The sequence below is a fragment of the Pyrgilauda ruficollis genome, unplaced genomic scaffold (genome assembly GCF_017590135.1).
Source record: "Pyrgilauda ruficollis isolate IOZ18807 unplaced genomic scaffold, ASM1759013v1 scaffold11, whole genome shotgun sequence".
NCBI classification, from domain to species: Eukaryota; Metazoa; Chordata; class Aves; order Passeriformes; family Passeridae; genus Pyrgilauda; species Pyrgilauda ruficollis.
Window position 1 is genome coordinate 11546568 of NW_024509210.1, and position 27951 is coordinate 11574518.

The following is a 27951-nucleotide window of genomic DNA, read 5'->3' on the forward strand; positions in this document are numbered from 1 at the left end:
ACAGGACCCATGCCTTCAAGATTTATTTTCCTGCAGCTGCACCAACCTGCATACAATTGAGTATATTGAAAAAAGTGTAACTTGAAAGAATGCAAAAAATAAAGCTTACAATGTGGGGGGCACTTCAAGTTGACAGTCATTTTAGCAGTTGTTATTTTACACTGGGCTGGTGTATTAGACCATACAAAAAGCATTTAATCACTCACTCTAGAAAGGATAAGTCTCTTCCATAAAAGGATAGATCCAGGTTCAGTAATCAAAGAAGCATTATCAGCTAATTGTAGGCAGATGTATATCTACTTTATATGTCTATAGATGCACATATATATATACACACACACGGACTTTTTTGCTATAGCTAGCAAAGTAGCTACATAGCTAGCTTTAGTCTTCAAATAGCAGTAACATATAGGATAAGAGTCAACTCCTTCTGTGGTTTGGGTTTTCTGTGGAGACTTTTAACCTCAAAAACTGTCCCAAACTCCAGTGACATTTCTCTTCCAAGTCCATCCATATGCTCAGTGCTGCATACCACAGAAGGGACACAAGATTTCAAGCAGCTTCAACGGTGCATCAATTAAAAAGGTCCACTACCTTTCTAGTAAAAAGGACTTTCAACCTTGTTTTAAGCACCAACAGAGAATGTACTCATGAACTTGTTTAAATATAAAACATTGTTTGCATAGCTGTTATTTAACCTTTCCAGTTCTTGCTCTTTGCAGTCATTGCCAAGGTATAGAAATGGCACGTAAAAAACAAATGTACTCCACATAACATTTAACAGGAAAAGTCTCAAAATATGAAGACATTAATGAGTAAAAATATACATCCACAAAAAAAGTTTAGTGGGTTTGTTCTTCTAGCTTTGTGGTTAGGGGTTTTTGTTGCTTTGTTTCCTACTTAGTTTTCACAAGATCCTGTTTCTTCAGATTACACTTTACATGGCCTAAGCAAGTTTTGGACACATTGCAGTGTAACACAAGGTAACAACTACCCTCTTCACAGTCCAATACCAAGAAAATGAGGATTTTTTTTTTTCCCCTTGAAGATGTAGTATCTACACATTCCTTATTTCAGACAGGTAGCTTGTCCAGCTTCATGCTAATATAAAACAATCATCTGAGAAACACATTTTATTTCTAGCCAACAGTACACACGTAGAAAAAATGACAGGATTCCTGCTTTGGTTTTGGATATTCTGACCTCCTAAGATGATCTTTCCTTAATTTACTGGGAAGTGACAGAGTGATACAGAAGCTTCTGCTATTACACAGTGTTGGAGTGGCACTTACTCATGGTTCCAAAGAAACTGCCCTGACTAACAGACTAAAATAACCATAATTTCAACATGCACATTACAGAGTAAGGGGAGCTCTCAAGCAAACCTGACCAAGACAGTTTCCTAGTTACAACTTCTACCCCATATTAATTTCCAAACTCTGTGGAGATGACAGACAAATCAGCTGAATAGAGTGAGCTACTTTCCTTCTTGCTCCCTACTCAAAAAACCAGGGAACAAGAGGCAGACAAGTCAAGAAATTTAAAGGAAATGGGACACACAAAAGTCAGAGGGCATATATATGGCTGCTGAAAAACTTGCTAGGAATGTAGCTATAAGCAGGAGGAAGAGATTGAGATTTCCTGCTCCTGCTTTTAACCTTGTTTGTCAGTCTCCTGCAAGTCCTATTTGCCACTGATTAGTATGAAACCAGTATGCTTTAGGCTTTCTGATGTGGAGAATTTTCTTCATGGAAAAGAAGGAAAAGGTTTTCCGGCCAAGTTTCTTCCTTACAAGCAGTTTTGCAGTTTTTTGTCATATTTGCTTCTACTGCAGGAAAAATAAGACAAGGTCCCTTGCCCACCTTCTTAGCCTGCTAGATATAGCAAACAACACCTGCTCAGTGAGAAGGAGAAATAACTTCATCTTCTGTAATTCTATGAGAGTTTGTTTAAACAGACAAGCACCCTCTAATATCTAGCCCTTTTTATCTTCTGCAGTTTGAAAGCAAAAACTGCACATATAATATCAAATAAAACTCAAAAATAATTAAGATGGGAGTCCAAAGTTGATTAAGAGTAATTTTTTTTTCTAACTAAGATTCCTCTGAATGCCTCTGTTGACAATACTAGTTTGACAATTTGCCAAATGCTGGAAGAGACATTTTCCTCACAGCTTATATGATTTCCTCTGTTAAAAGGGAAGATGACCTTAGAAGAATTAGTTCTTGCAATGTTCCAGAAGCTTAATTTAAAACATCTGTCATTTTAGCAAGGAGCCTAAAAATATTCCTTCACCATCATCCAGGGAACACAGAACAGCCCTGGCTGTTACCCCCATGGCTCCCCCAGGAAATAAGCTGAAGTATGAGTTTTGCTTGACAAACCCAAGTGCTACACAAAGTGATCTAAGTCTGTATGCTGTCAAAGCAACTTTACTAGAGGACAACGCGATAAAAATCCACTCTTCTGCTTTATGCATTCATCCACGTCTTGCTTTAAGGAATGACTGTGACACAACAGTAGAAGCATTAAATCTCAAATCAAAAATTGTTTATTCACCAGTTCAGTCCTATCAAGTTCCCTGCAACTCCTTCACAAATTTCTTTAGATGTCTATCCTGAAAAAATAAAATTATTTGCCTTAATTCTACAGTGACAACAGTCTCTCCTTTTGCACAGCCACATCTAGAATCCATCTCAAAATGGAATTAACCAGTACTTTCCACACATCCTGCATCTTCAAGTAAAACTGACCTAGATATCGTGACTAGGAACAAAGAATCAAGATGATCTAGAAGCAAGCCAAAGTTACACTAAATTTATTCTAACACCCTGCTGGCATAGATGAGATATTTCAGTCTGGATTGAAATAATACCACGTGGACAGAGAGAAATAAATCCTCATGAAAGGATTTTTAATTCAGGTTCCATACTGAGGGGTCTTACATAAGACAACATAAGGAAAATGATGACTGAAATTTATGATATCCAGTTGTGAATCCTATACCTTTCAGAGTTCACTCCTTGGACAAAGCTTGTCCACTGAAGGCCTAGAAAGGAGGCCCTTTATCCCACACTGATTCAGAGAGCTGTTTGTCTCAGTGGCTTCAGAAGTGGCAAGGACTCAAAAGGTACTTTCCAATTGTTCCGTTTTCCTTTTGTGAAACCAGTCATCAGAGCCCAATTACATGGAAAGTTTTTTGGAAGAAGCTCTGGCAGGAAAGAGAAGCAAAACAGGACTTGGCTGTTTACCTTTGTACTTATCCGTCACAGGATTTTGATTGCACCCCACACTGTCATTATATACACTACCAAGAAGATCCAGTTGTTGGTATTCCTACCTATTTCACTCAGCTCTTTTAGAAATACAGGTCTTGGAGTGAAAGTTTATCATGCCCTAACCCTTAGCTGCCATAATCCAAGTGGTAAATCTGTCAAAATAAGATTGTGTACATCCTGGCATAGCAGCCTAGCACCAAACTTTGTCAGACACAAGTCAAACAGCTTTGGGGTACATCAAGAAATTACTTTGTCTCATCTGAGTTTACAAGTCACTCAAAAATTATCATATACAACCAGCTTCCAGTAAAGACAGGACTTTTGCAAACTCTTAACAGAAAAGTCAAGCAATGTTGTAGTGTTTTTGGAAAAATCAGAGTGAACAGGTTTACGCGTCACTCCTCACAATCTCATCCTTCGCATTTAATACAACTGAAAAAGTGAGTCTTAAGCTGCAACTATTGTTTTTAAATACAAACTTCTGTTTTTCATTCACAGGCTCTCAGAAGCCTTTAAAAAAGCAATCTCTTCATCATTCTACTCATCTTGCTTTGAATTATAAGTAGAATTGATATGTCACTTGCAATCAGCAAGTTTACCACTGATTTAAGAAGCTTTAGAGTTTTCTACTTCTCTGGCCAACATAGAGATGGAAAGAAGTCCAAAGAAATGTGCAGTTAAATTCTCCTCCTGCTTTTAGTTTACACCAAATGAACAATGCACATATCCCAGCAGTGAGCCAGTCCCAACTCTGGCTTGAAGCCAGGCCCATGCTAAAGAGGCAGGTGAATCAGAGCCTATCATCCCCTTGTCCTTTCAGCCAGCATGGAAGCTGTGTCCTGACTCCTGGTTTTCTCATGATTCCCCTGCAGACTGCATTCCAGCCATAGCAGGGTACAATTCCAAAGTCATGTGGCAAGCAAATTAGAACACACCAGCCATGTGGTCCGCAAGAGCAGCAAACTGACCTACCTGTCTGCATTGACGATTAAGAAAAATTTAACTGGCTTAAGGCGAAGGAAATCCTGCTGTCCACATAAAATACAGAACTATGAAACAAGAACCATATGGAAAACAGAAAGCAACATCATTTGGATACCTAAAGACTTCTTCATGCTGCTAGTACCTACTAACTCTGTTACCAGTAGAGAGCTGAGGCCCAGATGGTTTGGCTAATTACAGGATTCATTTAACAGAAGTTAAGTAAACACATACTGATTATATGATATTTTTAACAGAACTATTATAATTTGGAAATTAGTTCTTTTATCAAAAGAAGAGTTTCTTTTTCCAAACCAGTACTTCAAATTAAAATTACTTTAGGACATTATAACTCTACTTCAGTCAAACAACATAATTCATGTAAGTCATTGCTAACCCTTGAGCATTTACAAAACTCATCAGGAAAAATAAGATACAGCAACTGTAGTCTACAAATGAGATTGAGAGCTGCAAACAGCTACCCTTACAAGAAAATCTAAAGAAAACACCACATACCAAACAGCATTGCAGACTCCAAAAGATCTTCCAGTTTCATGTACTCAAATCTGTGGTCAAGAATTTCAGAGCACCTCGTAACATAAATCCTGCTGCATGTGTGCACACATATTAGTACTGTACTAAAAGATAACACAATTTTGGAGCTAAGTTTTCTCATTATTCAGATGCCTGTCTGAAAAACAAGAAACCAAACACCATGATTCTGTTGGTAGATTTACACCACCTTTGACAATTTGCTACTATCTACATACTGCAGAGGATTTGGTGGATGAGGATCTCCATCATGCCCCAGTAACTCAGATGTATCCTGCCCTCCCAGCATTTGAAGTGTTAAGTAGAAGCATCCTGAAACTTTACTAATTTTGAGGCTTTTTGGCCCAGTTGGCAAGAGACTAATAGTAAGAAGTGCCATCAAAGGAAGTATGCAGATCATATCAAATGGAAGGCAGGTTTGGTTCTTATAGGCAGGGCTGCCTGTAAGAATCTGTGATTCTGATACAGATAAATATTGTACTGCAGCATCTCTAAACCAACCCAAGTTATAGCTACACATAGATAATAACTGAGTCCACCCAGTCAGTTTTTTCCTTCATCAGAAGGATAAACTAACTTCTTATTGTTACACAGATCACAACGTAAGTTAGTATGCCACTTACCCACATGTTGGCACAGATATTCAAGAAGCTAAAAAAAAAGTAAAGACAAAATGTGTTTTCTATTACTTTTTGAGTAACTTTCAAATGCAGAACAATAGTGCAGTTTTTTCTCTACTGTTCTGCATCTGAAATTTACTACAGTCAGTAGTAACTGACTGTATCAGCTACAAGGCAGATGCCCAATAAAAGTGCCTTAATTTCGCTTTGCCATTTAGTTAACTACAAAATCCGTTGTTACCTTTTATAACTTATTTTACTCTTTGAAAACACTGCTGATTTGACAGGTATTGCTACCTAAATGAGGCATTTAAGTATGTCACAACTGAAAATGTAGGATGGCTACCAGGCCCTGAATTTTAGGATCTTCCAGTTGTTACATGCTTGTACTGACTTCTGAACACCAGACTATTCAACACTCATTTTCCCCCTTCCACAGAAAGAGTGGCACCACTTCCCTTATCAGCTCCATCCTAGAGCATCAGTGGTTCCAGAGAACAGAATTTTTTTCCCCTAAGTTCATGGCAGGAATGGTTCCCTGCAGGAAAACATAATAAGAAAAAACCACTCATCTAGAATTCCTTTACTGATAAAGTAATATTTTTCCCTATGCTTTTAATATATTGAAAATATCTTCACGTGCTCACTAATATATGACTGAAGCAACAGAAATTCACAGCATTAAATCTTTTGGCATAAGCTCTGCAGCAACAAATGTATCTTGACCAGTGAGATACATGCTCCACAGTGTTCTATAGCAATTATCCACCTTCTGTAGCACACTGGACAATTTGTCTTTTTATAAGGCTCACTTTACTACTTTATACCAATGGATTTGTTTGGCCCTGCCATTGTAAGCACAGCATTCTGCACATGCTTGACAGGACAGACAGACTTTATCAGTAGTAGCTACACATTAGAGCTACACACAATTAACCATGAGGAAAAATTAGGTAATATAAGCAAGCATCTTGAAAGTTACAGTCCAGTGCCACATAAATATGTAGGCTAAAACTGCTTCTTTAGTTATGTTCCCATGATTAGCAAAGTGGGTCAAAGCCTGGGTTCACCTCTAGCACACAAAAGGAATAACACTAGTCACTGTTAGTTCAGAAGTTGTAGAGAAGTATAGCTTCTATAAACTGGTCTTAAATATTTAAATTTGACATTTAATCAAAAAAGACATTAGAAAGTTCAACTTCTTTAAAACAACAGCTTTTTTTTTTTTTCTTCACTGAAATTTGTTAGCATTTTAGAACTCCATCTTACCAGGCACTCTACAAACACACAGTATCATCCATTTCACATACAACAGTAAACCATAAACTATGTCACATTACAAGAAGGTTAACAAATCAACTCCACAAAAGGAAAAATATATTAAAGGGCCACCCATTTCTAACTATTAAAATCCTCTTACAAGTTTTACAGACATTAAGGAAAAAGTCTTTAAGCCTTGGTGAAATAAATATATTAGAGATGAAGTTTCTGTACTAGCTACTAGACAGGAACTACAATCATCACAGATGTCAAGCTGGGAAGAGGAGGAAAAAAAATAAAAATCAGATCAACAAAGATACATTCCTGTCTTCCTGCTGCACGGGCCATGGGCTCGGCTCAGCTGGTCTGACAGCTCAAGTGCCAGTGGAATCTAGTCTGAGAGCTAAGGAATGTAGGTTTTGTCAGCATTAACTAAAGAGAAATTAAAGTAATGACATGCTCCTTTTTTTTTCTTTACTCAGAAAAAAAACTCAAGTTGAAGTGAAATCTGTCTAAAATTTACTGAGGTTCCCATTCACCATGCTTTGATTTTCTTGAGAAAAAAGGAGCATTTTATCGGTGTGGCAAAGACTCAAAGAGCACTTCACTTGCTACAGTTAAGCCAGTGGTTTGGCAATACTAGGCCTTCACAATCCATTTTTTGTCATTGTATCAGGGCAAGCTAAATAAAAAGTGACCTTTTTGCTACTACTCTGTAATTCGAGAGAAACCCCATTTATTCATCTCTGTTATTCAGCACAACTATTGTGCTGCAAAAGCTGCAAAGACAGCTATGCTCGTGAAAGTGATTATTACTGTAGTCCAAACACTAGTCAGTTTAATTTGTTAGCTCACCTAAAAACCCGTAAGGGTTATGCAGCAATTTGAAAAAGCAGTACTTGAAGAAAACTTCTTATAAAGTGTAAAAACAGAAGCTTTTGAAGACTTAGCTGAAGAGCAAACAGACACCTGTATACACACTCAGAGGCTGAAACATGAAGCACCTTTTGTGATTTATCTTGACCAAAGTTACAAAAACCCCTATGATTTTAACAACAAACATGCACACCAAAACAAGCTAAACTTCCAGTAACTTTCATCCAGGTGCTTGATGCAGCTATCTTTTTCTAGTGATAACTCTTTAGATAAATATTCAGTGCATCACACACTTCAGTATTAAACCTGCCCTAAGCAAGTACACAAATGTCTGTTAGCAACTTGCAAGGTTTCCAGAGTTTAAACAGGAAGACTGAACACACTAGCTTGCATACAATTAACAGATTTTTTCATTCAGTTATGTATTACTACATCCCATTTTGCACTGAAGAGCTTAACCATTCCTTGCCTAGGAGCAGACAGGTATCATACTCATTTATAAGAAGTTAATTTGTAAGTTTCTGGTCACGAGGAAGCAAATCCACCCAAAAATGCTCACAGCTCACAACCTATTTGTGTCTCACACGTACTGACCATCAGTCTAGTCAAAGTCAGTTTCTGCTCCTTCTGGCAAGCATTTGTACAGGTGAACAAAACAAAACCTGCATAAGACAAGAAAGTTTTATTAATGCTTCCCTCATCTAATTAATGCTTCACTCATCAGTTGCAATGTGCAGCCTCTTGAAAATTCAGAAAAAGTTTGGAAGCCAGGAGAAGAAGCAACTCAGCTGAAGTTCTAGATGACAGCTTATAAGAGCTCCCCTGCTTGACAGGAAGAGTCAGACTTGTGAAACTGAAGAGCTGATGCCAAATGACTTGGCTGATACCAAATGGCTGAAAGATGAGAATGGGCAAGAAGTTGACTCAGCCTTTAACAATCTTCCCATTTTGATGCACCCATTTAAAAAGAAAGGCTGAGAACATTCATTAGTTTCCTATCACATAAGACTTGACTAAGGTGAGGAGAGTGCCACTCATTAGATCAGGGGCGAGAACTCACGACCATTTCTCATACTGCTACTATAGCACTTCCGTGACTATACTAATTTATTAAATTAATGACCACAGCTGTTTTCTTGCATGCTTTTCAGCATTTAAGGAGGGGCAGGCTTGTGTCTATAGCTCATGCTAAGGTTCAGCTACTAAAACAAAGTTCAAATTTAATACCATTGTATTTTACTATTCCCACAAACACAAGTCAAACAGTGAGCAATGAGACAAGAACAGCTGCAACATACTCAAGCGTTTTAAGCTGCATACACAAAGATATCTGAACATAAAGCTCGTAAAGCTCACCAAAGCAGTACTTTTTCTCAGCTCTGCTATTCACCATTTTATTTAAGTACCATATGTACCTTAAGTCAAAGATTAAGCATGATACTTGCTGAAATGAAACCTGCTTAAGCCATCCCAAAAATTCAGTTTAGTATGAAAACTGCTTGCCTGTACTTTTCCTTTCACTGACTAAGCTGTAATTATTTTTCATTGGTGGATACTGAGGAGCTGAAGGCAGGAAGTGCTCTGCTGTTAGAAACAGGGAAGAATTGATTGGGAATGCCAATGACAGATGGAGCAAACATTAGATGGCAGAATTAAGAATCCTGACAGGAAAAAAATAGACAAATCAGAGCTTGAGCTTCAGAACCAACTTTAGCCTCTTCAGGGACTTAACTGGAGAAATCACATAGAACACATTCCTAGAAAGAGAAATTCTGGAGAGCTGGTGCATCCTGATGAGCAGGAGGACAAGTACAAGTGCAGGAGGCCTGCCTGAATGAACAGAGCTCCTGCTCAAGGAACAGAGATGTCAGCTGAGCACAAAGGGATGAGGTCCATCCCAAAGTGTATCTAGAGTTGAACCTAGTGAGGGCCATGAAAGACAAAAAATGCCTGTGTAAATACAGCAGCAAAATAAGGACTAGGTAAAATGTGGGCCCACTGTGGGATAGGTGTGGATGCCTGACCACAATACAAAAAATTATGTGCTCAAAGACTTATTTACCTGTCTTTTCTGAGACTATCTGCCTTCAGCAATCCAGGTCCCTAAAATAACCTGAGAGCTTGTCACAAGAAAAATATATATTTGTTGAAAGAAGCTCAAGTTACATTTGCTATTCTGTGGATGTAACCATTTATTTAAAATGCAATGCAATGTTATTACAATAGGTCTCTTCATAAGTATCCTAGGCCAACACCAACAGCTTGTTTCTTTCTCCATTCTGTACTGGAGAAACCCAACATGAATCATCAGTCTCCTTCCCTACCCATGAAGTCAGAATACTGGGAAACTGTTCCAACACTTGTTTTTTCAGTGAGAGAAACAGTTAGATATCATCATAACTAAGAGTCAATGAGCTGACAGTTTCAGAAACTCTGGAATGGCTTTCATAATGAAGAGGTTTTTTGGTTTTCTGCTTTTGTCCCCCTTCATTAGCCACTATTGTTATCCATTGTTCATTATTCATGCTGTAAATAGCTCCCCTGAAGCATCAGAACAATACTGACTTTTGAATAGGAGATGTGTTACAAAGTGAATTGTTCAATATATTTTGACACAAATCTTTGGTTCTAGTCTCAGGATACGGACAAGTACAAGTCATACCTCAGTTCACTTTAATTTTTAGGCAAAGTAAGCAAAGGAAAGGTTTGTCTCCTCTATTGATTCTCTAGTCAGTCTTTCATATCCTCACAGATGCACTAGGGCCTGATTTACTCCAGGGACAAACTGGACCTACTTCCAAGTACTATGCATGTAGGTCATGCCTCCATTCTCCCCCCTCCCAGCTCAGGTTTGAGCTACTGGGATTCTCAGCTTGTGTTTAGAAGAGATCCTTATTGATGACATATCTGTAATTGAAAAGAAAACCCAGCCTTCATTTGATCATTTTATCTCTCCATGCAGCAAGTCATCTTGTATCCACAAAGCATCTTCAGAAATGAAGGTAGCTGCAATATTCATTCATCTGCTCTATTTCCATGGTACAACACAAGCTGTTACTCCAGTTACAGGACAATATTTGGAGTTAATTCTCTTTCACCTCTTGTCATACAAATTAAGGAAGAAATTATACATCTAAACATTACAATTAATGTGGTAGATAAAATTTAATAGTTATACAGTCACAAAATAAAAGACACTTCACTGTTCAAATTCAACAACAACAATACTCCCATGGCTGTGTTTAAAGACAAATGTCAGGAAGGCTATCAATTGGCAGAAATTAAGAACTGTGGCTGCAGTGAAGTTCTGTATCAAGAACTGCTTCTCAGCATTTGACAGAGCAAGTGATAGATTATAATTTCTGCCACGAAAGGAAAAAAAATTATACTGCAATACTTGCAAAGTACTCTGTGTTCTGAAGGTACACATTTCTGACCCATGTTTTGTTTGGGTAATTTTTTATTAACTTCTAAAAGGAATTCCACATCTGCAGTCCAATATCATTATGTGGAGAAAAGTATCTTCCCATTTCCAAGTACAAAGCAAAACTACATCACTCTCTAAAGTTACAAGACATCAGGAAGAATAAATTGCTAAAAACACTGGTCCTTAACACAGGTTTAACTCTTCCCACACTGGTGTATTTGACTTACACAGAAAAAAGCATTTAATAAGTTTTTCAAAACAGGAGTGGTATTCACTAGATTCTTGGCATATGGAACTTTTTAGTCCAACTGCCACTTAAAGACTATGCACTCCACAATAATAGTCTCAGTTTTTATGTCCAAAAACGCAAGCTGCATATGAGGAGACATTAACAATCTCTATGTACATTTAAAGGAAGAGAGAACAAAAGATTCCTTTTAAAGCTGATGGAGCAAACTGGAATAAATTAAGTATCCAAACACAATAACACAAACAGATTATTCCATTCAAATCAGAAACTAATTAATCACTTATGTAAAGACGATTCCTAACAGATAAAAGCAAGAAAGAAGTTTATGATGTGCTTTTGTTATTACAAAGTTGCTTTCTGTCTGATTAATCACTCTTCTCCCAGCCCCTCCCATACATACACCCTAATGGGGTTTTTCCACTTTTTCAGAGCACATGGCCACAGTTCCCAGAATGGTAAATGATCCCTGAAGAAACTGGTGTACACTGAAGGACATTCTAATAAAAAAGAAGGAAATTATTATTATTTGTAAAACACTAATGACAGTCTTCTACTACTCATAGGTAAGACCTAGAAAGCTGCAGTGAAAAGACATTCTGTCATGAGATCTTCAAGCTTATTCTAGTGCTCATTCACTTGTCACTAATTTTGAGTTCTGTAGAATTCAGATTATCTGCTCTTTCAACCATTTCTTTCAGCTTCAAAATGTAACAACATAATAAATTGGGAATGGGGAGGCACAAATCTATACATATCCCATGACAAGTTACAAACATCAAGGAAAAATGCAAAAGCCACAACCCCCTTGAGAGTCACCTTGTGCACTGTGTAGAAATTCTGCAAGGAAAAAAGCTTATATTTTTCCTTTCTTCTCTGTCCTTTTCCAAGATGTATAAAGATATTGCAAGCTAATTTTTCTCCTCAAAAAAGAGAAACACTAAGCTGCTCACAACAGCTCAGTCATCTCTTTGTAGCCTGAGTTACAGGCAAGTCAGCTATGCCAAAATAAAACTTAGGATGATAAAGCTGTTTTACCATCCACTATCCTCAACAGTCAGACCATTTCTCCTCATTCCAGGTGTTATCTGTGTATTTTTGACTTTTGCTGCTGGAATCATGACAAGAGTTCAAGGCAGGCTGTATTCTTCACAAATTCATTTAAACAGGTGATTTCCAAGCTGGTGGTTTGCAGGTGTCAGTAGGCAATTTACAGCCTGTCCAGGGAAGACGGATAGCCCTTTCCAAATGGCCCTACAACCCCAGGCAACTTCTCACCTGCCAGAGGCCCATGGATGCAGACAGAACATGCCAGCGGCTTCAGGCGATTACTGCCTGTTCCTCTGCTGGGACAGGACAGCTGCTATAGCTGCAGTACATGCAACACTCCCACAGTTAACTCTTTTGTTCAGTTTAAACTTTATGTCTCTGCCAACGCACTGGCATTAAGTTCCATTTGTTTTAATAACTATCTGGGTAGTTGTGCCTAGATGGGGTGGGCTTCAGCTGGTGGTAGTTTAAGGAGACCGACCTCACAACTTCAGGAAGCCACAAAAACCTTTCACCCACATGACTTTGACCCAGGAGTACAGGGTCTTCTTCCCATCAAGTACAATCTCCAGTCAAGCTTAATCTTACTCTAGACTGCTTTTATTTACATTTTAAAATAGTACTTGGCCCAGACCTACTTAAAGGAAACATCTGATAAACCCTCACTATGACACAGCAGATTTATAATCTAAGAGACCCTTCCTGATGATTAGCCTGACCTAGTCAGGCCTGACCCAGCTAGTCACAGTATCTGAGATACAGAAAGGTATCAGTAGTGTTTCATAAGCCTCCAAACATCAGTAGGTAAATTAAGTCATATCACAGCATCCAACAATAACATCTTCTTGAGGAACGTGGTCATCAGCAATTTAGTAGAGAGTAAAGCAATTTTTTCCCATTAAAAAATAATATAATAGAAACTGGAAGCATATAGACACTTGTGAAACAGACACATATAAAAGAACACCACAGAGGACAGAATGCCAGAAGTTGGACCATCAAATAGACAAACACTTTTTTCAGAGCAGATATCTGTTCTGAAAGATCTCGGTCACTTCACTTGTTACCATTATTGTCTTAAATCTTCCATTATGAGCATTTCATAGGAGTATCACTTTGCTCAGATGCCCCAAGCTCTATGAAAATTAAGGACATGAAAACAGGGTAAGTCTCAAGCAATTGGTCTCAGGTAAAGCAGGTCTTTTAGGCCATTGACCTCATTCAACAGCCCAGACTGAAAAACCAACACCTCCTTGAGCTGCTGAGCCTGCTCCAATACTTTAAATTGTGTGCTTCCCAACTCCCTTCTACTACCTTAATTTTCATGCAGAGAATTACAACCCAATCTGTCAAACTCAGCAGCTTCACCCATGCTATTGCTGGCATTTGGCAGAGCAACAGCAACAGCGCTCTGAGGCAGCTCTGTGTGAAACAGCAGAGAAGTGACCAGAGCAGGCTATGCCTGTACTGACAGAATGCCAGGACCCACACAAAGCACTATGGAGCTACAGCATCAGAGCAGGATTTGCTTTCTGTGTTTGGCAATGATATAACACTGGTCTGAACATAAATGCTTGTAAATTCACTACTGCCAAGCAGCGACCTTTTTTCTCGTCCATGAAATAAAACCATGTATATAATGTGTTGATTTACCATTTCCTGCATTATCATCAGCCATCCTTGATACAAATCCCAATTTTTAAAATAGGCTAAAAGTCTGGTGAATTACTAAAAAATAAAAAAAAAAAAAAACCACAACCAAAACCAAAAAACAAAACAAGAAAACCAAACAATTAGGGGGGGGAAAAGCCTGAAACAACTAGAAAATCACCACATGGTTCATTTCTTCCCTGGGAAGTTTGACTAGTTAAAACTCAATTTCATTTCACTCTCTTCTAAACTAATAGGATATTTAGCAAGCTCAAAATTATGCCATACCTATTAGGTAGCCTTGACTATTACCCAGCACCAGCATCACTTCTGTTGACTTACAGTGTCACATCTTTTAGATAAAATAAATACCAAATGCCAGCCTTCCCATAAGGGGCACAAATCCACTACAAATATAAGCCAATACAAACATTAATATTTTCAGTTAAAAGAAGGACCAGTTTAGTACATTCATAATCTTGTGGTATCTGAAGCCTCTCCCTCAAATTCCTGGCTCCAGTCAAATTTGATTCCTGTGTAAAAAAAAGATTCTGATGCTTACCTCCACATTATATTTCTGCACAGGCAACAAGGACTTCACCCCACAGTTAAGAAACTTCATCAAAATGCTTCAAAACAATTTGAGAATTATTGTGCAAAAGCTATTCCCCAACAAAATTATTACAGTGCAGTGGAAGCAAACTGTTGCACACTGAGAACAGAATACCAAGTCTTTATCTGGTATTTTACTACAGCAATAACTAACTTGTAAAAGATTTAATTATTTCATTAACTTCAGCAATGACTTTGACTATCTCTTCTCCAGGTTTACTTCACAATTAGGTTCTGACAAGGCAGTATCTCTAGGACTGGTCCACTTGAGCATGCAAACTTGACATTAAAAAAGCCATGTAATTTAAGATGGCTTCAGGCAAACCTTGAAATACAACATAACCATTAATGACAGAAAATAAAGAAATGCATGCCAAAGGAAAAGTTCTCTTACAAAGATCTCTAGTCAGGGTATTTAGGAGGAGGACCCCCTTCTGACTCAACTAATAGTCCTAATGTAAGACTCTCATATCTATCAACCTCTATTCCATCTTGAATAGTGTATTGTGCTAGCTCCATCTCAGGAATGTTCAAATTATTGCACAGAGGTCCTTCCTTATAGCCATGCAGTAATTTCCTAGCCCATTTCCCCTCACCGTACATCTTCTAGGCCTTCAACAAGAATGGCTCTCAAAACTTCAAACACTGTTACAAGCAATTACACACAGACATGATAGTTAAATCAATTAAATATTACATTTTCCAAACTGCAGAACCATTACTCTAGGCTGGGTAAGAACCCTGAGCACACAGCAAGCAACATGAGCCAGCAGCCACATTACTCTCTTGGTTGCACTGATAACTCCATCTTTGCTGTCACCTGGGAAGCCACCAGAAGGCTCGTAATTTGAGAACCTGTCTGCACAAATTCTCCTGCTCCTGTGAAACTGCTGTTTCATAAATCACCTTTACACTTCAGAGAGATACACTGAAAACAGAGCTCCAGATAGGGAACAGAACTTTAATTCTGCATTTTTCCTAATACAAACAAAGCTGTATTTTAACAGATCAAGGAATCTTCCTGGTAACTACCACCTCAGATTACACCACTTCTATTTGCATTTTGTGAATAAACACAGAAAAAATAATTCGATAATCTTTCCTTTTATCAAAGTAGCAGGCAAGAAGAGAAAAACAGAGGCTTCCAAAACAGTCCAAAATTAAAGAAGAGCTAGCATTAGCAAGCTGTAGACGGAAATGAAATCTGTTTCTGCATTTCTCTAATAAATGAAATTTTATCAAGTTTCTTTTGAGAGAAAGGTGGGGTGAGGAAAAATAGTCACACAACCCAGTGTTACAGGGCTTGCTCAGAGAAGCAAAGCATTATTCCAACGCCTTCCTTTCAAGGAAAAGTATTTCATACACACAGGCTTCGCACCCTTACAGCCAAAACACCTACTACATCAGTGAACTGCTGCAGAACAACTGTTCATCATAAAAAGATGGGTGTCTGCTATAGTCAGCAAGAAGCACAACTACTCTAGACAATCTGTAATAGTTATAGCCATGGCGACCAAGAGACCTAGTTACACTGGAGTAAACTGCAAAACCTCCAAGCGGCAAGTTATTCTAGCAGCAGCAAATAGTACAGGCCAAAACATGATTAACACATCACATACATTAGTCATCTTGACAGCTTCTTATGCCCACAAGTCTCATGATTTCAGTGCACTCAAACATTGGTTAACAGTGACACAGTATTTTAACTTGCACAGCTATTCATTTTAAGGCAATGTTTACTGGCAAGAGGTATTTCTTGCTAGGAATTACTTCAGAATTTAACAGGATTCAAAATGAGCAAGGAACATGTGATGTTCAAAAATGTACTCAGTATTTGTAAACAAGCTTAACAATGGTGCAAGGTAAGTATTACCAGGTAATTCTTAATGCAGTAGAAGAGCAGGCAGTGCTCTTCTATATCTAAGAGCACAGTGCCTTCTATATCTAAGAAAGTATTTCTGCCTTGCAACAGTTCGTTATTCTTTTGTTTATCATAAAAGTGCTAATACGACTAAAACATTTCAAATGTATTAGTCACTTGCACTTCTCATACTGCAGTGTCCATACTGCAAGTACTCAGCTCTTCAAGAGACAAGCTGTGCATAACCGCTTTCAAGAAGTCGAAAGAGTCAGGGCAAATTTCCGTCACCTTTAGCTTACCACAAGCAGACACTAACTCATACTCGAGGCTAAGTAACAAGTACAATTTACAGCTCCAGACTTTGCCTGGAAGCCACAGGTCTGTCCCGCCTCAAATTCTGCACTGATAAGGAACGGCCAGCCCTCACCGATTTAAAAATGAAACGCAAAGCCTGGGAGGTTTGGACTTTGTTATTGGTTGGGTTTGGGATTTTTTGGATAGGCTCACGCCAAGTAAGAATTTTGCCTTTTATAGCGCATACACTTAAAATAGGAGTTTCCTAGGCAGCACAGAACCACACAGCGTATCAGAGCCATCTGTGAAGCGTTTCGGGGCGGGTATGAACCGCAGCAATACCGCGCTTTACTGTGATGCCGCTCCTCAGGTGGGCAAAGGCTTCTTCGCTCCGAGACGGCGAGCAACTCGCTGTTGGGACAACTCACTGCTCCGCTGCGCGGCTCTCACGGCTTCTTCGCCGGCCGGAGCGAGAACAAACGAAGGCGGCTTCCAGGCGGGAGCCGCAGAGGTCCAGACAGCTTTCCAACTTAACCCTTTCCCGGGCCCCGGCACCGCGCCCAGCCGGCCCTCACGAGGCGGCGGCCGGGACACCTGTCCGCGACAGCCAGGGCGGGCGGGCGCCGCCGGACTCCCAAGTTGGCCGCGGCGGCCAAAGTCGCTCCCAGGAGAAGGAGCGGAGGAGGCGGGCCAGCCGCCGCTACTCACCCGCACCAGGTTGCTGACAGCGGCCTGCACGGCCGACACGGGGGCGGTGAGGTCCGGGATGGCCTTTCCGTCCACCTCCCCCTCCTCGTGCATGATGACCAGGTGGGAGATCTGCTGGGCCACCGGCTCCAGGATGCTCTCGATGGTGCGCGTGTGGAAGACGGGCATGGCGGCGGCGGGGTGGGGGGGCCGGGGCCCGAACTCAGCACAAACTCCTGGAAAACTCCGTCCCTGCGGGCTGGCGCCCCACAGAGAAAGCCGCGGCCTCCGCGCGAAGAGGAAAAGGAGGAAGAATAGGCAACCAAACGCCCACTCCGAGCTCCTCTCACCCCGGAGCGGAGTGCGGCACACGGAGAAGCGGCTGCCGGCTCAGGCTCGCGGAGGCGGGACTCGAACTCGCTGCCCTCCAGCCAACCGCTGGCAGTACCCACCCCACACTGGCGCCGCTCCTCAGCCAGGCGGCGGCTTTTCAAGCGCCACAACCCGCCCCTCCCGCGGCTCCCGCCCCCGGCCGCCTCGCCCAATGGCCGAGATGGGGCCGCCGCTCCCAGTGGCGCAACGCCGCGTCCATCAACATTCCAGAGCCTCCTTCCCCCTCCACCCCCCGCCTTTCCCGCACCGCCCGCCTTCCCAACCAAGCTTGGTTGCGCGGGCGCTGGTTTCCCAGCGTCGAGATGACGTCAGGCATTCTGGTGTCCATATAAGGAGACGATTAAAGCCAGGGTGCCGGGATCGCGGGGGGCGAAGGCGGTGGGATTCCTGCACCACGCCCGCCGCCGGAGCAAGTTCGCTCCGTTGGGCTGAGGCGGAGCGTGACGGCCTGGCCGGGCGCGTGGGGCTGGGCATTGCTGGGGCGGCGGTGGCCGCGGGGAGGTGGCGCTCCCGGTCGGACCCGCTGTCCCCGGGCGCTGCTTGGGGCGCGCCGCTTCGTGCGGGGTGTGCGTCCTCTCCGCAGCCGGTCGTGCACGGCCCGCCCTGGGCGCGGCCCCAAACGCTTCCGCCCACACTGAGGAAAAGTGGCGAGAGGCTGAGGGCGCCGGTTCTCGCTCGCGCTCAGCTTCAGGTGGGGAGGGCTGTCCCTGCCGTCCCGCTCCCCGCGCGCCGCCCCTCAGGGGCTGAGGGGACACGGCGGGACAGCGCTGAGGCGGCGGCCTGCGGGCGGCGCGTACCGGGAGCGTGAACCTCGGCTTGGGTTTTACCGCTATGATTGGTGGTAACAGCGGGAGCTTGTTTAAATACACTTAGGTGAGCGGTGTGGTGTTGGGAGAAGGAGTGCAGACCGTAGTCAGAGAGGAGCATAAATCCCCACTTTCCCGCAGGCTGCCAGTCCCAGCACGGCTCGGGTGAGCCCGTACGAGCGCTGCCTGCTCTCCGAGCTCGGTCTCTTGTGGCACTGGCTGCACTCCTAGTAATAAAATAAAATAAAATGTGAGCGAGGAGTTACGCTCTACACTTCTTATTTTCTTTGATAAACCAGTACAGGTTCAGATTTGGAAAGTTATTGATGGCTTGTAGGTGTTTTTATCTGGTGCTGGTGTTTTAAGCTATAAATCAATGTCCCTGTCAGACTAGGTTGCACTCTGAAGTGGTCCCGAGCAAACAGTGTGTTTTGTGTGCAGTGTTTGAACACAGCCACTCCCACCAGAAGACACAGGGACATACGGAAGGAGCAGTTAAATCAGTGCGGCTGGTGTGAGCTCAGGGAGCTCTTTGTGACTTGTACCAGCATTGTCACTGCTGGAGCTACTGGGACAGCTACAAGTTGTAGGCCTAAAAAGCTATGAAAAACAGGTTTTGTGCAGGGTTAAGACATCTTAGCAGCACCTTTAGCTCAGAAGTTTTTTTGTTTTGTTTTGCTTATTGTTCTCTTTTTAGTATCATGGAAATTGTGTGTGTTTATTGAATCTCCAGTAGTAGAAATCATAGTACTAACTTTCATGTTGTACAAGTCCACTTGGTTTGGGAAGAGGTATACCTGTAGGCTCCATAACAGATAATCAAATTATGCTATTGGCATGCAAAACGTAATTACAGTATCAGTCTTTCAGCAATAATGAGTGTTTTAAGTTACTTGAACTGTGCACCATAAGAGTAGCTTATGTTGTTTGCTCTTGGTGTATAGCAGGTAGCATTTTTAGCATATACATGCCTAGCAGTACCTCTTTCGCATACTGTGGATCCATAATAATGAGAATAGATAAAAATCCTTCTGGACAGCAGTGTGCAGGATCTGGGAACTGCAAAAATCGATTAGTCCATGTCTAATAATCTGCTAAATTCTGTTTTATGGAAGTATGCAAACTTAATAAACCCCATATATTTAGTCATTTGGGGGACTTGCACATTAGCAAACCTCTTTGATTAAAAATAATTGCTTTAGGTTTAGGATTGTGTGTACTGACTTACAGCTGAAATATGCATGTTTATGCATATGGCTTTCAGGAAAAAGTGTTGTCTGATCATTATAAAAGGCTGATCTGGTAGCTCAAATAGGTACACTTACTAGAGGCAAATTGAAATATAGAACAGATCGAAATTTTTGGTGGCCTCCTGGAACTTTTCCTGCCTGCAGGACCAAAGTCTGTACTTGTATTTGTGATGTGTTGGTATTAAGTCTTTGTTTCAGTATTTCACTTGTATTGGTGTAATTTTTGCCCATACAAAAATTTTATTCTTTGCGTTATATAACTGTACTGCATGTCCATCACTGAAATTTCCTCCATGCTGTTGGTGTGGTTGCCTAATTTTTGAAGCCACATCCAACAAAATTCCATGCAATTAACAGCAATATATGTAACACTGCTTTTCTGATTGAGTTTTTTTTCTTTTGAAGTACCAAATTTACAAAGTTTTCTCTTTCCTTTGCAGTATTCACAGCTGTCACATTGATGTCATATGAGTAACAGCTTTGAGGCAAGTACTTTTTTCAAAAAGTTCTGTTTCTTAATGTGATGTGGTTTCCCCAGGTTCATTGGGTCCTAGTAGATTGTTAGAAAGTAATGATAGATTTGATATTTTCTGTTTATGAAGCCCAGGGTGGAAACATATGATTTCTTTTGTCCTCTTCCAATATACTGTTGCATATCAAACAAAACAAAGGGATGCAAATTCTCCTTTCTTTTCCACACACTCAAATTGTTAGTGTTATTAAGAAGTAGTATCTGTTATTAGTATGACAGTGGTGACCAGCATCTCAAGTGCTTAGAATGAAAGGATTAGCTTATGAGGCATTCTTTCCATGTCTTTTATTATTATATGAACTCAGGTGAGTCCAGTTAATCCCAGTTCTGCAGAGAACCTGATGTCAGCAGACTCTTCTGCTTACAGAAATCTCCATTGTCATTAGAGGTATCATGTCTCTCTGACCCAAATGAGTGACCAAATTCTCCTTTTTCCACAAGTCTTTTAACAATGCAAAGAAATTCTCTCTTTACTTCCACTGAGGCGAGATGCATGAATACAGGAGCAATAGGCTTAGGAAAAAGGGAGGACGCTGTGTGCTTACAAAATGTGTAGCTGCAATGCAGCCTCTGCCACAGTGTCTCTGGGAGAGTTCTGTATCCCATTTGCAGGGTACATGGCATTGCAGCTGCAAGTGGTGGGAGCAGTGGAACTGAGCTATTTGCAAAGAGCATCATGAACCTGCAGTTGTCTGCAGTTATAGGGCATTTTGCTAGTGTTGATACTTCACGGAAATGAACATGTCTGATTAGCTCAAAGCACTAGCCTCCATTTTATAGTAGTTATTTTCAGTATTAGGTACCACAGCAGAGAAGAATTATGCTTTCTAGGCAAACACACTTGTCTTTGATTAATCACTTTTCCCTGGAATCATCTGATCTTGTTCTTTTACTGCACCAACATTTAACTTTTTTGACTAAAAACTAATTAGCTACCTGAGGAAATTTACAGAAATGCTATTTTCATATATTGCACAAACTGGATTGTATAAATGTCTTGATCCTATGAAGATTTAAGCAGATGTTGAAATTTAAGGTTTAGAGTCTCTATTATCAGCTTCTGGAGAAGTGGAGGCTACTGTCAATCAGCGGATGTTCTGCATTTCCCTCTTATCAAGCATTAACTGGGTAATCTAAGGAGTTGGCAATGGATGGTTGAATTTTAAATAAAAAGGGTTTTTTTTTTCTTTCTGTAGTAATGTCCACCTTAAACATAAATTTTAAATTTGGCATGAGTTTGTTGTAGAATAGTATTATTATACTGATAGCTCTTGTGTGTAGGTGACTGGCACAGGAGGAATAAATTTCATGCCTAATAAATTACAACCTTGGAGAAAGAAAGAGCAGATTACTAAGGTGTTTGACAGTGTAACTTCACCACAATGGCCTGTCAATATGCTTTGCCATTATTTAGATGACTTTTGCCATGAAACCAGGTCAGGTTCTATTTAGTTCTGCATATTGGCTGGCTGTGTTCTAGGAATTGCAATGACACCAACACTTCAGAATTTTTATACACTGACTCATCATCAGTCACTATCTGAGCTAGATGGGAGCAGCCAATTCCAACTGGAAAATTTACATCACAGTTGTCATCCAGCTCCTGAATACAAACTTTGTTTCATCATACAACACCGCTTGGTTCCCAGCTGCCCTTCTATAGCCGTGTTCTGTTGCTGTGCAGACATGGTGGGGCTTAGGTCAGCAGAGAAGGCTGCTACCAATTCCCTGCCTCCTGCAAGAGGTTTCTTGCTAGAAGTTCTGCTGGGAAACCAAGAGAGCAAATGTAGTTAATTTTTTTCATCATCTCAGTTACTGTGTCAACTGCACTGAACCCAAAACTTTTTTTTAACTAAACTACATTCTGAAGTGGTTTATTGTGGAGTAAGTATCACAACAATTGTAGCAACAAAATTCAAGGAATGCTTTTAAGAATATGAAACATGTAGAAAAGAAAGGTAAGCATAATAATATATATTTTTGTGTATTTATTCTAGAAATTGCTAACTAGGGATGAGGTTCAAAAAAGCATTTTTCAACTTTTCTTCTAAAAAATTGCAGGTGAAAATATATTATTATATACATGCAAAGCACATATGACAGTGTATGAGAAGTTAAAATTATACAGTCTATTCACAGTAAATGCAAACAAAAGGTTTTCTACTCTTATGCTAATGTTACTATTAACCTGCAGTAGACTTTGGTGTTTCATAAAGCAACAGGTGGTTTTCAGGAGCTTGACTCCTATACTGGCTCGGAGCTTGTCAGTGTAATTGACTACCTGGTAAACAATCCAAGTGCTTTATTTACAGTAGGTGACCATTTTAATAGTCTAAACATGCATTTTGCAAATAGGGATTTTGGATAATATTTATGGTCATTTGTACACAGGGACACAAGGAAATTGAGGCAAATGAACCGAAGATGTGTTAAGTCAAATGTGTTAATACTATTAAACATCATGTGGATGTTGTTGTTTGGCTTTGAATGGCCTTTGCTGCTCCATGATTCCTGTCCAAGAACATGCTTTGTGAGAGCAGTAAAGCTCTTGTCATCAAGCAGTTTACAGGGCTGCAGGATTTACCAGCTGAGATGCGGCAGCTAACTTCTTGTATGGTCTTGGTGTGCTTCCTTAAAAAGAAAAGGCTGTTTTAAATTACTCCTGTTGATCAGTTTAAGCTTCCCCTGTTTTGCTTTGCTCTGAAAAGGACAGATATCTCAGGTGAGATGCCTCCAGTTAAGTTCTTACATTTTATATCTGCTTTGCAAGAATGCATCTTGATACTCAATCCTTGATTAAGTATTTTTGCATGCAGATACATTCCATTTAATTTCGAAGACCTCTGTATTCAAATCAGCCTCCAATATGATCTAATCAAGCAATACTTGATTTTTTTTGGGAGCAGGGGTGCATGTTCATCAGTGCCTCTGCAGGCTTTTTTCCTGATTTCTAATGTTATGTGCTTGTATGTATCAACTCCTTTCCTAGTGGTTCCTTGTATTGGATTTGACTTACTCATGTATTAAAGCATGTGTGTGTTGGGAAGTGTAAGTTTGGTCTGAAATTTTAAATGTTCTGCTGGTTTGGAGTCTCATAAGTTATTTCCTTACTACAGGATTAACAGGCTCAGGGAGTTCTGCAATTCTGTGTATGTTCAAATTCACCACGAGGTCAAAGCCTTTAGACTGGGCAATGCTTCTTGAAAAGCCACTGACTGAAATTAAGTACTACGTGGAATAATAATGAACACTTTCTATGTATGCCTGTATGTGATTGGTTTTTAATTGCCTAATTGTAGAGATATTTAACATTTTCATAGATTCTTTATGGCTTATATAATGATCTGATTTAGTGTGCAAGCTAAAGATTTATAGTCATGTATTAGTAGATATAGGAGTTTACTGACATCAGCAAATACTAAATGGCCAATTTACAAACTCCTTCCATATACAGTGGAGATAGAAACCCACAGAATAAATATACTTTTTTGACCTACTTTTGAGTTTCTTATCTGTGTTGTATTCAGTAATACATCTTGACTGAAACTCTTCCAAGTGTCTCAGAGAAGCTTCAAGTAATTACAATAGAGAAAGACAATTAACCTAATGCAAAAATGCTTCCCACTTCCTGCCCCCAGGTCTTGAACTTGCAGTTATTTTCATATAATTGGACCTTGTACTTGGGGAAAATTCAGTAGGACTCATTGTAAGATTGCTTTGTGAACCTTTTTGTTCTCTGTTCCACATAAAATGCAGTGGCATTACAGAAAGACAGTGTGTATTCAACACTGGCACTCATGATTTTAAAGATCATTAGGATTGTAGTGAGAGTTTTATCCCACTGCAAAGAGAAGAATCCAAAATGACATAGGTTCATGCTACATTACTGGGCCTGAAAATTCTGTTGTCATGGCACGTGATTTGTTTTAGAATCTCTTCAGTCTACTGAAAACATGATCATCTTTCTCTTAGTCTCCTCTTTAGCTAGATTCCTAGCTATTAAATATCAACCTGTGAATCTTTTATCCATAGGGAAAACCCCTGTGCTGTGCCTTGCTTTCCTGTAGGTGTCAAGTGTTAGTGGCATTTTGCCCCATACCACAGGTGGCATTGCCATGTCAATATTCAGAGTTAGGAATGAGAGGTTCATAAATCCTGTCCTAAAGGAGCTTGGCTATAAATATTAGTTCTGCTAAAATGTTTCAAAATGATTCCTATTTAAGGCATTATATGCAATAAAATATCATGTATTCGGTGTACTTATAAAAGGCAACAGTTGATTAATAAAAATTTTAATGTTTTTTGAAATTAGGAGCTGTTAGGGTTCTGCTGTCTTGAAGCTGCTGGAGGATGAGAAGCAAAAATTATGGGCTATTAAGTTTGCTACAAATGCCCTAAAATGCCAGGGGTGAAATTAAATTCCTGGTTTGGTTTTGGGCTTTGTGTATAGAAAAACGTCCCTGATGCCAGGCAGCAATATTTTCCATGTGAGTTCTCCACTGTTGCATACTGTGTCAGCACTGCCAACTCATTGGTAAAGTGTGTGCAAACTGGTGCTGAAAGAGGGGCAATAGCCTCAGCAATGTCCCACTGTGCAAAGCATGCTGCGCTTGTGAAACATTGCCTCCTGAGACAAAATTTCTGCCTTCATCACAGTTCCCCTTGCAAGGCAGTTAGCCAAGCCTAGACTCACATTTTTCACTCATACTGTATTTGATTTACATCAGCTGAAGGAAATGGTAATGTGCAACAGTGACTCTGGAATTTAAACAGAAACCCACAAGGGATCTCCATGCTGAAGGCCAACTTCCAAATATGGGAGAAGAGAAGCAGCAGTAGTAGCCTGGGAAGACATCCTCAGCACAGCAAGGGACAAAATAGTTGGAACTTTGTGAGCTTTTTGGAATTTGTTCAGAAAGGTAACTGCTGTCATGTTTTAGTCAGAGTGATGGAATGAAATGCAAATACTGTGATTGCAGAAAGAAGCATGGTTTATGTTAACTGTCTAGGGCCTGAACAACATAAGTGCAGCTATTTTTTTCAATTCTATTTTTAAGTATGTAATAGTGCACTTGCTCAAGATCCAAATGTGTATCTAAACTCTGCCAATATCAATCTGTTAGGATCACAGTTTAATCAGGAAAACCCGTAAGAAAAACATTTGTGAGGAAATTAGTGGGGCTCAGTGCCAGGTCTGGTTGAAAATCTGCCAGAACATTTTCTCTCAATAAAAAGAAATTCACCAATATTTAGACCCCACATTCTGCAAATTCTGATTCAAAGGCTTGAGAAGAGCTTTTACTATACATACAGCCCAAAAAATACCAAGGCCTAACAGATTCTGTTTGCTGGCAGACTCACTTGTATTTAGCTGTTGCAGGTTTTTGAGGTTTGTGATTTCTATGAGCAGCACTAGCTGCATGTCAGCCAGGCACATAGAGAAGCAGTGACCTACAGGCCAAAAGAGTACAGAGCCAAAGCAGCAAGGGCAACTGACAGAGTAGGGGAGTGCAATGTGGTTCACATTTCTACTGGGCCACTGTTCACAGAATTCTCTGGAAGTGGTACCCTTGTTCACTGCATTATAGACTAGTTTAGAACCTTTTGTTAGCATGAGGATAAATCTGGCTTTTAAAAACAAACAAGGGGAATTAAGCCAAATTGAAATGCCATTGGAAAAGCCTACCTCTTAGGGATGTGGGCTTCTTATGAGGGAAAATAATTTGTAGGCTATTTTTCCTACTGATTGTGAAAGAACTGTGAGTTTTCTAGCATGCCTCAGGAAAGAATGGCTGTGAAAGAGACAGGCTGCTTGTTGTCCTGGGACACTGTCAAGGTGAAGGTGGAGCAATAGATTCTATTTTTCTTTTTAAACTCCATAAAAGAAATGTCCTGTGTTCTGTCAGAAAATGAGAATTGATTGCAATGTGTTTCAAACTTCTTGAACTGACTCTGCTATCTAAACAATGAGTGAATTTGAGTTTCTTTAAGGTCATATGGTGGTCCATATGAAAGTATATTTTTTACATGTCATTAGGTAAAACCATCAACACTTTTCAGGTTGATGAAAAGTGCAAGTTGTAGTGGAAAGAGCTCCTAAATTTCAAGTCACAAGTCTCTCAAATTAGGATCATATGTTAAAGTTAAGTGATTCTGCTACTGTACCATCAGTGAAAGATTTAGCAGGAGTGCTACTAAATGACACCGTTATCTTGCAGAGATGTTCAAAATAGGAATGTAGCCACTTGGATAAAGTTATTTCTGCCTAACTGAAGAGATTTTGGACATTATTCTGTAAGAAGACATTATTACAGAATGTCTTCTTACAGATGTGGCTTCTGTTTGGCAGATGTATTTTATGCCTTATTTTATGCCTCAAAAGTCTTAAACCCTAATGCCTGATATGTTTCTGCTTTTCAGCCTCCATTCCTGTACATGATCATGGAGTCCAAACATTATTTTGCAATGTTAAAGATTCCTTCTCCCAGTACATGCTAAAAACTGTTCAGACTTTAGTTGAAGTATTAAAAAAAGAAGTGCTACATATAGCTGCAAATTACAAAATAAGGGGTTCTGAATGTTAAGTGCTTATAACTTCAGTAGAGGTATATTTTCACTATATCATCATCAAAGAAGTTATTGATTCCAAAAGCTTTTATGAAAAAAAATTAAAAAGTCATTTGTACAAATTCACAAATAGACCTATCAGGATCTATTAAATACCTAGACACACTCTTTTTAGTTCGAATCCCCAGCTTTAGATTTTTCAGCTGAACACATGTACTTTGGGAATTGTTATTTTATTCTTTCCCCCTCTTTTGTATTCTTTCATACACATTTACTGTTGACCACCATCAGATTCAGGATACTGTGCTAGATGATACACATGGCCTGACTGGGCATCTTCATGTTGTTCCTGGGGAATGGTTCTACCCTAGCACCACTACTCATGAAAGAAGCACCAAAATTTGTGTCAGGGTATTAAGAAACTTCAGGGTGATACTGTGTGATATGAAAGTATCTTGTTATCTGCTGTTCCCATTACATCCTCTTTTCTGTGACTGAGCTCTTCCTCTCCTAGAGTTGTCTCGTCTCTGTTGCAACAGATATATATTGTATAAACACAGTACTGTTCCCATTTGATAATTAGTGATAATGTGAGGAAAAACAATGCATGCTGTGTCATCATATCCTGGCACTATGGACAACCATGGGCACAGTGATATGAAAAGTAGAGCTGTGGATCAGGTCATGGAGTGGGCTTGCATCTAGTCATGTGGCAGGGACTATGTGCTGAACAAACTTTTAAATGCCATGCATGCTTTTATCATGCAAAACATGAGCTGTAAGAAAAGAAATGTACATATATTAAATATATGCACATTATATATTAAATATATGTACATAAATACTTATATTAATGTATGTACTCCCATGCACCTGACTGACATGCTTATCACAAAATGGGTAAGGTTGGGAAGGAATCACAGGTGAGGTCATCTGGTTCAACCTCGCTGCTCAAGCAGGGCACATTGCACAGGATTGCATCCAAATAGTTCTTAAATATTTCCAGTG

At 40.0% G+C, this 27951-nt stretch overlaps 1 protein-coding gene across 3 annotated transcripts in view; it reads right to left on the minus strand.

Moving 5' to 3' along the window:
• The window catches only part of VCL (vinculin), a 56371-nt gene extending 38533 nt beyond the window's left edge, over positions 1-17838 (minus strand). For 2 of the 3 annotated variants that reach the window (XM_041473465.1, XM_041473474.1), the window contains exon 1: positions 17417-17838. In XM_041473465.1, coding sequence (XP_041329399.1) covers positions 17417-17584 — 168 coding nt within the window. In that variant the 5' untranslated portion in view covers positions 17585-17838. The remainder of the gene's footprint in view (positions 1-17416) is intronic. The other variant, XM_041473463.1, reaches the window with a different exon arrangement.
• Between the last annotated feature and the right edge of the window lie 10113 nt (positions 17839-27951).